This window comes from Stegostoma tigrinum, chromosome 1 (assembly GCF_030684315.1).
Source record: "Stegostoma tigrinum isolate sSteTig4 chromosome 1, sSteTig4.hap1, whole genome shotgun sequence".
NCBI classification, from domain to species: domain Eukaryota; kingdom Metazoa; phylum Chordata; class Chondrichthyes; order Orectolobiformes; family Stegostomatidae; genus Stegostoma; species Stegostoma tigrinum.
Window position 1 is genome coordinate 19,011,432 of NC_081354.1, and position 12,986 is coordinate 19,024,417.

The following is a 12,986-nucleotide window of genomic DNA, read 5'->3' on the forward strand; positions in this document are numbered from 1 at the left end:
GTGAAAGGTAGCTTTCCAGGTTCTGTGTCAGCATGAGGGCCTGAAACAGATAGCTGCAGTTAATTACAATGAATCAGTACAAATTGCATTAATCAGTTGCAGCTTTTAACTCAATTCCTTGACATTCCAAGCACTCTACAGCACTGATTTCCTGAGATGCTGCCCCTGTAATAGCATAGGTGTCATGGAATGACTTTTCCAATGTATCACACATTAAACAGATGGATGAGGAGCTAACTCTCCCCGTCTTCTGCCATATTAGATTTTTGTTCATTAGTTGTATTGACAATCGCTCTTTCTCTTTCTGAGGCTACCATCAGGTTAAAATGCCCTTTAAATGTTTCAAAATGGTCAATAACATTTCCTCAAAAGGCTAGTTAAATATGCTGCACAAGTAACTTCAGTTGTGAGCAGTTCTTTTCTTGCTGTTACAAAGTTTTAAATTCTAAACTTCAGCAGACCACATCTAAATTAAGTGATCTCTGCATCTACTACAGTTGTCAACTCAAAACTGGCTAAGGACACTGTTAATTATTATTCTAAGTGAGGTTATCTGTATCTTACGTCTCTACATTCTGCTAATTCCAGGAAGGATGAACGAGTGGAAAAATATAAAAGTTTGTCCAGTCCGAAGAAAAAAATTATTTTAATTACGTTTGCAGGATATTGCATCTTGCTTGAAATAATGATTTTTAATATTTGTTATTCAACCTTTGTGGTAAAAACAAATTATCTTCCTTTTAATACAAATCTTGCAGCTGAGACTATTCGAGGGTGTAAACTGCTTGTCTGTCATGTTTCATGACATTTATACTCTCTCCTGAGGCACAATTGCTTTGTGAATGCAAAAGTAATTGAAGAATAACTACTGAGATTTCATAATTGACTTTGTATTCAAATTGGAATAATGGCCCACCTTAATATATCTACTAAACATGCAAAAAAAATGTTTAATCATTCTCAGCAGGCTCTCAAGCACTGACTGCCTCCGAATGAGAGATTTCAACTACTAACAACCCCACCTATGTCATATGTAACACAAAGTGACAAACAGCTCACTTGCCATTGAGTTATTTCATACCTCTAAGTGTACTGTGGGGGAATGGGGCAGTGCGATCCATAAATCTTCTTGCCGCATACTTAATCAGGGGAGGACTGGCAATTTGAGGTGCAAATTTCATGGAGGTGGCAATTTCATGGAACTGCCATCCTTACCTGGTCTGGCCTACATATGACTCCAGACCCACAGCAATGTGGTTGACTCCAAACTGTCCTCTAGGGATTTCGGGATGGGCAATAAATGCTGCCTAGCCAACGATGCCCTCATCCTGTCAATGAATAAAGAAAAAAAAACCCAACTGCTATCCTTCTGCTCTGTTACATGCTCCCTGCCACCAATCCAGCCAAAGGGCAGAGTATTAAATTACAGTTTCTGGTTCCAGTTCAATTTTTATTTCAAACCTCAATCTCTCGTTCTTAAATTACATCACTGACTACACTTCATCAAGTACTTCATTAAATCTGAAGTGCTTTGAGACTCCAAACGATTGTGAAAAACAGAATAGAAATACAAGTCTTTCTTCCGTGAGGTAGTTACTGGACTCTGCAAGAGAGGTTGTTCATTACATTATGGTAATTTGAAGCCATATAAAATGTCTGGTCTAAACAGTAAATATTTTGAAACACCTAAATTCTACTTGTTAAAATCAAAAATAGAATACTGGTTAAAAGGATACTTTAGGACAATTTACACCTTTACAAATAATGACCACAAACCTTGGGTTAATTTACACTTCATTAGAATAGCAATAACTGTCTCAGAATGGAAGGACAAGTGAAAACCTCTTTTTATTTGTTGTGATTTTACTGTTATTTGCTAAATAAGAACACAGGCCAATCTTCTGCTTTTTAAAAAAGTGGAAAGAGATATAATTTTAAAAACAGAATCCCGCTAGAATTGATTTTGACTATTGGGCAGATTTAAGATCAAAACAGACCCAAGTAATCCACCTGGTTTTATCATCAGCTAGTGGCTCTCGTTAAATTCTGATCCCATCACAGGAGGAGGATGTGACAAAATGGGAATGTATTGTGGCAAAATAAACCAGACAATATGAAATTAAAGTGACTGTTTGTAACTAGGTACTTTGTACCTAAGATGGCTCCCTAAGAGGTGATGTTGTAAACTTTTCACTGTACTCCTGTACTTGAGTACATATGACAATGAAAGATATTCTATTCTGTTGTAAGAATGAGGAACATTCTAGTGTTCAGAGATAGTAGGAACTGCAGATGCTGGAGAATCTGAGACAATAAGGTGTAGAGCTGGATGAACACAACAGGCCAAGCAGCATCAGAGGAGCAGCAAGGCCTACCTGCCATTGAGAAACACACCTCTTTTCCTTTTTAAGTTGCAAGCATCATTGTACTTCATCTCAAAACAAATTTGTTATTTCATTAGAAAAGTGTTCATACAAATGTTACTTGATTGCGGAAAATGGTCAATGAAAACCATTTTATAAAGCCAGCCTAACAGAAGTTAACTCAGTTTTCCTCACGCATTAATGTGAATGTAATTTTGATGTTAAGTATCTCAATCTTTAATAGGATGAAACAATAGATATACAATCTCCAGTTGATAATTAGTGTGCCTGTTAAGCATAGCCTTGTGTGTCACTACAGCAAACCACCACTAGATTCTTAACTCCAGATCTATTTTTCACTTTGTAGGCTAATTTTCTAAAGATTTGGAGATAAAAATAGTTTAAAGACCACATGTTCAAAATCCAAGTGCATCTTTAATTGAAGAAAAAGAACATTCAGATGAAAGGTACGAGCTGTTTCTCCCCAGAGACAAAACTATGAGCAGCTTGTGAACTTGATGGTTAATTGAAAAGACCCCTTAGCTGTTGTGTTGAAAAATCCTTTGATTGGAAAAGTAAGGGTCAAGAGGAGCCAGATAGCTCAAAGGCCATCTGGTTTTTGGAAGGAAGCTCAGGCAGTCAGCCAAATCTCCCACAGTCAGAAATCTGCAAGTAGAGAACTCGCCAATCTGGGATGTAGGAAAGAATGCATGTTTGTGTCAAGTTAAATGTTTCCCTACAGCAAGGCAACTTCATACTGCTATTATTTTTTACAACAGCTTTATTGTTAAAATGTCCAAGTATATCTTTTGCTAAACACTTTCACCATTGAACAAAGCAGGCTAAGAATTAAAGAGACTTCTGGTTCATCTCATGTTAATTTGGTCCATCTTCAGATAGGTTAAAGTAGTAAGTTATACTTTGGGACTGAGTGTGCCCTGGATTTTGGGGGAGTTTGGCTGGGGCAATTTGGACAGTGGATAGTTCAGGCCAAACCAGTTGGGTGGTGTCACATTTGCAGGAACAGACCAACATGCTAGTAATGAAGCAGATAACAAGCCCAAAACCATATAGCCCAGTTGAGATAACCAGTTAAGTTCCTAAAAAAAAAACCGACACATGGTCAATTTCAAAAGTGTCCGGTTGTTGGACAGGTCCAGTTTTTACACAGTTGGTTCTGAGAGGGTCCACCTGAAATATTGCTCAAGGGCATGGTTATTTAGATTAATTCACAAGAATCTCGTAAATCATCTCATCATCCAAATAATGATTGGTCCAACACAAAAACAGAAATTACTGGTGAAACTCAGCAAGACTGGCAGTATCCGTGCGCAGAAAGAAAAGTTAATGTTTCGAGTCCAGTTTTCCTTCTTTGGAACTGATTGTAGCTAGGAAAAAGACAGCATTTATGCTGATGGTGGGGGTTGGGGGTGGGGGGGTGGTGGTGCATGGGGTGGGAGGAGGAAAGAAAGAGTGAGCAGATAGATGGAGGTAGAGTCCAGAGACAGAGAGATGATAAAAAGGTCGTAAGTTAAAGGGATTATTGATAGTAAGTCAGGGAAAGAGGGAAGCTAGCTAGATAATAATGGAGGTTAGCAGAAATTCAAAATGAGCTGGTTAAAAAAAGTTTGGAATCTGTGGAGGTGGATTTAACTAAATGGAAACATACGAAAAAAAAATGAACATGAAGGAGAACTCTGTCGAGGTTATTGAAGACTCCAGAACAGAAGACATGATTCAGGGTTTGGATAGGGTTAGGAATCAAACTTCAAGCACACTGGATGAAGGGATGACAATGAGAATGGGGCAGTAAATGCAGGTCTGAAGGTGTTTTATCTGAATGCAAGCAGTGTACAAAATAAGGTAAATGAGCTTGTGGTGCAGATCAAAATTCGCACATATGGTGCGTTGGTCTGTGGCTACAGGGGGATCAGGACTGGGAGCTAAATATCCAAGGATATACATTATATTGAAAAGACAGGCAGCTGGACAGAGGCAGTAGATTGCCTTAATAGCAAGAAACAAAATTAAAATCAATGGCAAGAAACTGAGTAGGGTCAGATGATGCAGAATCTGCATCGGTACAATTAAGGAACCACATAGGTTTATATATATATAGTAGTTATGCTCAGGCCTCCAAACTGTAGTCAGGATGTGGATCACAAGATACACCAGGAGATAGTATGTCTGGGAAAGGCAAGGCTACCGTGATCGTGGGAGTTTTCAACATACAGGTGGACAGGAAAAGTCAGGTTGGTAGTGCATTGCAAGAAAACAAATTTGTGGAATATCTATGAGATGACTTTCTGGAACAGCTTGTGGTGGAGCCCACCAGGGAACAACAATTCTGGTTTTAGTGATATACAATGATGTAAGCTCGATAAGGCCTTAATGTGAGAAACCCTTAAGAAGCAGCAACCATGGCATGATAGAATTTACTCTACAATTTGAGAGGGAGAAGGTGGAATCAGATGTGACAGCATTTCAGTTGAATAAAGGTAACTACAGAGGCATGAGGGAGGAGGTGGCCAGAACTGACTGGGAGAGGAGCCTAGCAGGAAAGACAGTGGAACAGCAATGGCAAGAATTTTTTGGCAGTAACTTGAGAGACAGAGCAGAAATTAATCCTGAGGAAAAAGAAGCATTCTATAGGGAGGATGAGGCAACCACGGCTGACTATGGAAGTCAGCGACAGCATAAAAGCAAAACAGAAAGCATACAATGCGGTGAAGGGTAGTGGGAGGCCAGAAGATTGGGAAGCCTAACAAAGACCAACAAAGGACAGTGACAAAATAAACGAGGGAGAAGATTAAATAGGAGGGTAAGCTACCCAGTAATATAAACCAAGATTGCAAGAATTTCTTTAGATATGTAACGGGCAAAAGAGCAGGAAAAATGGACATTGGGCCACTGGAAAATGACACTGGAGAAGTAGTAATGGGGAACAAAGAAACAGCAGAGGAACTGAGCAAGTGCTTTGCGTCAGTCTTCACAATGGAAGACATGAGTAACATCTAAAAAGTTCAAGTGAATTGGGGAGCAGAGGTAAATATGATGGCCACTAGAAAAACTGAAAGGTCTGATGGTAGATAAATTACCAGGACCAGATGGATGACACCCAGGATGGCTGCAGAAGGATTAAGGCAGGTTAGGAGAGTGGGCAAAAAGAGTGGTAAATGGAATACAACAACATGGGAAAGGCAGAGGTCATGACCTTTGGCAGGAAGAAGAGGCGTAGACAAATTAGTGAAGGTGAAGAAAATACAAAATTCTGAAGGGCAAAGGGAATTAAGAGTCCTAGTCCAGGATTCTCTTAAGGTAAACTTGGAAGCTGAGTCAGTAGTTTGGAAGGTACATTTAACGCTGGCATTTATTTCAAGAAGATTGGGATATAAAAGCAGGCTTGTATGTCCGAGGCTTTATAAGGCTCTGGTCTGACCACAATTAAAGGATTGAGAGCACATTTGGGCTCCATACGTCAGGATGTACTAGCTGTTAAGAAGCAGTGGTCAACCCCCTCTGATAACTAAAACCAAAAGACCCAGAGGAGCATGCTTCACCTCATAATCTATTAAAGGAAGTGTGACAAGTGGTTTAACTTACTTCTCGCCCCGTGCCCAATCTGTTATAAAGGGAGTGGTTAAAAGGAAGAAGTCCCTGATACACACTTTATAATCAACAAGTGACAATTTGTTTATCGATCACCAACAGTGAACAAACAGGATTACTAACAAACCAAACAATTCCTCCTTAACTACTAAGTATTCCTGAACCAACAAAATTCTAATGGTAGGTTGTTCCATTAAGTAAAAGTCCCTCTTACATAAATCAAATAAATAAAACTTAAAATTAAAACCTAGTCTCTCAAAATTAAGGACGTCTTCCAAAATATTCTTTTTCTTCCCGTCTGTTCTCCAGTCAGGAATGCTTTTTTCCATGAATTTATGTGGTAGGATTATTAGCTAAAGAGTGCTGTAGTGCCTTTACTTAGATAGTGCTTACTCTAACAGCTTAGAGATTTCTCTAAAAGCCAGTGACTTTCTCTTTCTTTAGAGATGATGGCTGTTGAGAGCTGTTCTCTGAGCAGATGGCCGTTGCTCTCACACCGACTTTCAAATGCACTCTTCTTTTAAACCCTCGATGACCTATCAATTTTTAAATAATTGAATTGGTCCTAGGTTGTCAAAATCATCAAATTTAAATTTAATTTAAATTACTTGCTTGATATTCAAACTTGTTGCTTCATTAACAAAACAAGACTACTGCCTGGGTTTCTAACCACTAGCCTTTTGATATAACATTTTAATTTCAGGAGTTCTCTATGCACCTACACAATTTTTTTTAAAAATCTCCAACCCCAGAAAAACACATCATCTTTTAAAGGGACCACACACTTTTCCCCTCCTATCATTTTAAAAACATCAAGCCTTCCCGTCCACAAATACTCTACCCAACTTTGCAACATGGCCATGGAGTGGATCCAGGGGAGATTGACGAGAACATTCCCAGGAATGAAAGGCAATAACGTATGAGGAATATTTGAGGACTGTGGGGTCTATATTTGATGGAGGTTAGAAGGATAAGCGGGGGTCTAATTGAGACTCGCAGAATACTGAATGGTCTAGGAAGAGTAGATGTTGGGAAGATGTTTCCATTGGCAGGAGAGACTAGGACCCAAGGGCACAGCTTTAGAGCAAAGGGAAGCCCCTTTAGAACACAGAGACAAGGAGAAACATCTTTAGCCAGAGCGTGGTCAGTCTATGGAGTTCATTACCACAGAAAACTACAGCGGCCAGGCTAATGAATACCTTTAAGATAGAGACAGATCAGATCTTGATCATCTTTTGTCTTATGGTCCTAGGGTTGGCTGCACTATAAGACCTAGGGACTGGGGGTGGGGGTGGGTAAGTCACATGGAAGATGGTGTTCATGCTCCAGAATTGTTAAAAACAAACAAAATAAAACCAACAGAACTGCAGATGCTGAAAATCAGGAACAAAAAACAAAGTTGCTGGAGCAGCTCATCAGGTCTGGCAGCATCTGTGAAGGAGAAAACAGAGTTAACGTTTTGGGTTCGGTGACCCTTCCTCAGAACTGTTGTTGTTGTCGTTAAAATCAACATTGGGTTCTGAAGGCTGTTGTTAGGTTCCCAAGCGGAAGATGGGGTATTATTCCTCCAGTTTGTTTTGAGCATTGCTGGAGCACTGCAGCAAGCCTGAGACAGAAGCAGCAGGTAACTGGAAGCTTGGGATCATTTTTATAGACAGAACATGGGTGTTCATAAAGCTGTGAGCCAGTCAGCATTTCATTTCCCCAATATAAGAGATCACACTGGGAGCAGTGATTACAATAGATTGGATTGTGTGAGGTGCTGCACAATTTTAAAGCATGAACACTACCTTCCATGTCTGTTACCCACACCCACAGGCCAGGTCTTGTCTTGACATGGGTTAGTTTCACCACAGCTAGCCCATATTCAAGTAATCACCACACTCATTATCACCTATTTAGCTTCTCCTCTTCAATGGCTTAGTATCTACAATCCCTTGTTTGTCTACTATTTAATTCTCTCTTTCTGGACTCCACCTCCACCAATCTGCTCACTCCTTATTCCCTGTCACCGGCGCAAGAACTATCTATTTCTAGCAGCTATGTGTTCTGAAGAAGGATCACTAGACCCAAAATGTTAACTCCACCTTCTCTCCACAGACACACTGAGTTTCTACAGCAATTTCTGTTTTTGTTAGTTTCACGTCTCCACCATCTGCAGTTTTGTTTGTTTTATTTTACTGATGGGTGCAAGTCAGCTTCCATGGCATGATGTTGCTCAGGGTGCTCACAGGACAGATGAATACCACTGAATTCTTCATAACATTTCAAAAAAACAAACTTAATCCGGACTCTTAATCGGCATATTACAAAAGGGTACACGTGGACGTTTCTCCTTCAGGCGCATTCTATAATCCTGAACCCCATATTTGTTGTAAACAAAAAATCTGGGATGCGGTGTTTTTGGAAAACATTGCTTCAGGGTGCTCAAAGAATCCTTCATATGAATAAACATAAGTTAAATCGTTAACTGCTTTACAGTCCACACTGAAAAGATAAACACTTCAACACAATGTAAGCCTAATGGTCTTTTTAAATACACCTGTCCTCCCATACTACTTCTATGCATGGGCATACTCTCAGCAGAGTTAACCTATTCTCTAATATTCACATCTAACATTCGCACCTATTCTGACTCTACATCGCTCCCCATAAGCCATTTGCATTTGCTTTGTCTTTTGATCTGTGTATTTGCATCATTTGTTCTACTTGCTCCTCCTCCCTCTTTATCAGTGTATACAATGTAAACTTCTCAGCCCTCTTCAGTTCTGAAGATCAGTTTCATTTGACTTGAAACATTACCTTGGTTTTTCTCTTTCCTGAGCCAGACTGACTGAGTTTGTTCAGTACTTACCATTTTTGTAATAATAGCTACATTGCATACAACTTTTTCAGAAAGAAAAACCAAAAAATGCCCAACTTTACTTAGTTTGCACCACTATCAAATGTAATATTCAATTGCTGGTGCTCTTGTCCTTATCAAATCATTTGTACGTGTATAAATTGCACTAAGGCAGCAGCATTCCCATGCAAATGTCTAAAGGTACATCACAAAGTAGAAGAAGAGGGATAACTGTAGCAATCTCTGAACTGGTAGTGGTGTGGACACTGCAGGTAGGAGGGTCAGAACTGAAATATGGCCAGAGATAAAAGTTTTCCAGAGACATTTGAAAATGAGAAGTGTTTGCGGGGGTGGGGGGGAGAGAAGAGAGAGAGCGCACGAGCAAGAGAGAGAGCGCGAGATTACATTCACTTACCATTGGTAGAGAGGAGGAAGTGGGCTGCATTCTGTTGAGGCAGCCACCGGATCTTGTTAATCTTTTCTTCAATTTCCAGGCTTTTTAAGTAATCAAACTCAGGCTCATGACTCTGGAAGGTGCTGTAAACATTGTACTCACCTTGACGGTGAGGCTGGTTTTTTGTCTAAAAGAAATGAGAGAGTTAATTTTAAAGCAGAAACTGGAAGTGAACAGATTGAATGTGGGAATGGTCATGCAAAGAAACAGAAAACAAAATAAGTCAACAAATATTCAGAAGTTTTGGGAAACACAAGATTTCCTTCTCTAAACTGCAGAAGGATTTTGTAGGTGCTTTTGTTGGATTCAGATACTTTATAAAATTTGTCAATATAACATACCACAAATACTCCTGTAAAAATCAAATATTTCCAGCTGAGTTTTAAATGGGGAAAAGTAGATGGTGGATAAATACTTGGGTAGGGGTTGAAACTTATTTCAGTTTTTGAGAAGGGCAGTCAGTGGAATAAAGTTGTGGTTGCTGGCCATGGTCCTGAATTTACCAAGTAACTGTTGTACTTATTTTTGACAGTTTAAATAAGCGAAAAAAAACCTATGAAAACATTCACTAGGGTGTTCCTGCCAACCCCACACCCCAAAATCAGTATGAGGTATCTCAAAATTAAAGTCAGAAGTCATACAACACTGGGTTACAGCCAGAGATAATGGGAACTGCAGATGCTGGAGATTCCAAGATAATAAAATGTGAGGCTGGATGAACACAGCAGGCCAAGCAGCATCTCAGGAGCACAAAAGCTGACGTTTCGGGCCTAGACCCTTCATCAGAGAGGGGGATGGGGGGAGGGAACTGGAATAAATAGGGAGAGAGGGGGAGGCGGACCGAAGATGGAGAGTAAAGAAGATAGGTGGAGAAGGTGTGGGTGGGGAGGTAGGGAGGGGATAGGTCAGTCCAGGGAAGACGGACAGGTCAAGGAGGTGGGATAGGTTAGTAGGTAGCTGGGGATGCGGCTTGGGGTGGGAGGAAGGGATGGGTGAGAGGAAGAACCGGTTAGGGAGGCAGAGACAGGTTGGACTGGTTTTGGGATGCAGTGGGTGGGGGGGAAGAGCTGGGCTGGTTGTGTGGTGCAGTGGGGGGAGGGGATGAACTGGGCTGGTTTAGGGATGCAGTGGGGGAAGGGGAGATTTTGAAACTGGTGAAGTCCACATTGATACCATATGGCTGCAGGGTTCCCAGGCGGAATATGAGTTGCTGTTCCTGCAACCTTCGGGTGGCATCATTGTGGCAGTGCAGGAGGCCCATGATGGACATGTCATCAAGAGAATGGGAGGGGGAGTGGAAATGGTTTGCGACTGGGAGGTGATGGGCCTCCTGCACTGCCACAATGATGCCACCCGAAGGTTGCAGGAACAGCAACTCATATTCCGCCTGGGAACCCTGCAGCCATATGGTATCAATGTGGACTTCACCAGTTTCAAAATCTCCCCTTCCCCCACTGCATCCCTAAACCAGCCCAGTTCATCCCCTCCCCCCACTGCACCACACAACCAGCCCAGCTCTTCCCCCCCACCCACTGCATCCCAAAACCAGTCCAACCTGTCTCTGCCTCCCTAACCGGTTCTTCCTCTCACCCATCCCTTCCTCCCACCCCAAGCCGCACCCCCAGCTACCTACTAACCTATCCCACCTCCTTGACCTGTCCGTCTTCCCTGGACTGACCTATCCCCTCCCTACCTCCCCACCCACACCTTCTCCACCTATCTTCTTTACTCTCCATCTTCGGTCAGCCTCCCCCTCTCTCCCTATTTATTCCAGTTCCCTCCCCCCATCCCCCTCTCTGATGAAGGGTCTAGGCCCGAAACGTCAGCTTTTGTGCTCCTGAGATGCTGCTTGGCCTGCTGTGTTCATCCAGCCTCACATTTTATTAACTGGGTTACAGCCAACAGGTTTATTTGAAAACGCAAATGACTTCACGTGATGATGGAGCAGCATTCTGCAGGCGTGCAATTTCAAATAATCCGATTGGACAATCACCTGGTGTCATGACACTTCTGACTTTGTCCACCCCAGTCCAACATGTAGCACCTCCACATCAAAATTAAGTTCGAATTTTAGTCAAAATGTCTGGAGTTAACAGCCACGGTATATGGAAAGACAAGTAATTTTTGGCCAAGATTCCAAGATCAATTTTTATACATGGTGAACAATATCTGGTAATGATTAAATTGGTTTACAGGAGCACTTTAAATCTGTAACATCTCTAAGTTATTTTCTTCTCCTGAAATTGTGAACTTTTCTCCACTCGTAACTTGGACTATTCGGAGTTCAACAATAGAAACAAAAATATCACAGATTTGATTTCTGGTTTTTACAATTCAGTTTAATCAGAAGCTCTGGAGATAATCACAGACGTCCTTGTGCATGGGTTAGCACAAACAGTAAAACAAGAAATAAATTAGTCTTAGCAGCCCTAAATATAATTTTTCAATTCCTGACAAAACTGTTTTTCTGAGAGCTCGTTTCATTCCCTTTGAGATGAAAGGTGCAAATGTGTTTATATTATAATTTTTTTTAAATGGTTTAAATTTCAAACTAGTGGCATAAGGGTGTTGGTCTTATGTTTGTGATAAGGTCTAAAACTTAACTAGGTCAGTCATTCTGGAACCATAATTTAAAACGAGTATGTGTTAAAAAGCAGATCTGCAAGCTTATGGACTGTTACTATAAGTTTGTTTCCATAATGGGGTTTAAGATGAAAGAAAAGAAAAAGGCATCTAAACCACTAGTTTAGCCAAAGCTAGGATTGGCAAGTGTCTTGTAAAATTTAGTTCAAAAGCTTTTGGTCTGTTCAAAGAAGACCATAGTATTAGAACCCTTGCTGCTTTTTCATTATTTTTATTTTCATTATTTTTCAGTTTTGATTTGAGAGCTGGAGATGACTTGTGAAGCTTTGAACAGCTTGTGGCAAACAGAAAAGAACAGAACGAACAAGCTTTGTTAGTGCAACAAAAACAAAGTTGCTGGAAAAGCTGGGCAGGTCTGGCAGCATCTGTGGAGGAGAAAACAGAGTTAACATTTCAGGTCCAGTGACCCTTCCTCAGAATGGATGGTGGCTGGGAAAATGTCAGTTTATAAGCTTTGTAAGTGATAGGCCAGGCCTGTAGGTTAATTTCAGGGTGAGCCTTGCTGGAAAAGGTTCTAATACATGCAGTGGCCCCAGGAAGAGCATTGCCTTTGAACAATTAGCAACAGTTAACTATTAATGAGGTCAATATCTGTGAACTGGTTCCAGCAAGTCCAAAAGAGAACCTGTGTGCAAACAGATGGTATTTGTTGAATGAAAAATTAGCTCTCATTTAAAGTCGATCAGTCCATCAGAGCAGAACCAAAATTAAGCTCGCTTTCTGAGAGCAGGTTCTGGATTGTTGCTGAGACAGCATGAAGATTTGAAAGCGCCCTGCCTAATCTGCTCCACCCATTTATGGAAGCGCAAAAAGTAGAAAGTTGAGTTAGAGGTATTGCTGCCTATGCCTCATTGAACTGAGAAGGTGACAGTGATCAACCTTTCAGAAAAGCATCCAAGGAGTCCACATTTATACACATGAGACAATGCATCATCAAAGTCATTTAAGTAATCTGGCTAGTTTGGTTATTTTGTTTTATTTATCCCTTAACTGTATTCGGTTGTCTGTCTGGCTTTTGTGTGCATGGGGACTGAAAACAAATGTTTTGGGTTTAAAGCAGAGACATTAATTAGAC

At 40.8% G+C, this 12,986-nt stretch overlaps 1 protein-coding gene across 7 annotated transcripts in view; it reads right to left on the reverse strand.

Moving 5' to 3' along the window:
* The window catches only part of LOC125454329 (serine/threonine-protein phosphatase 2A 55 kDa regulatory subunit B gamma isoform), a 313,765-nt gene that overhangs the window by 114,849 nt on the left and 185,930 nt on the right, over positions 1–12,986 (reverse strand). For all 7 annotated transcript variants that reach the window (XM_048534971.2, XM_048534999.2, XM_048534989.1 and 4 more), the window contains one exon: positions 9,230–9,395. In XM_048534971.2, the coding sequence (XP_048390928.1) occupies positions 9,230–9,395 (166 nt within the window). The remainder of the gene's footprint in view (positions 1–9,229; positions 9,396–12,986) is intronic.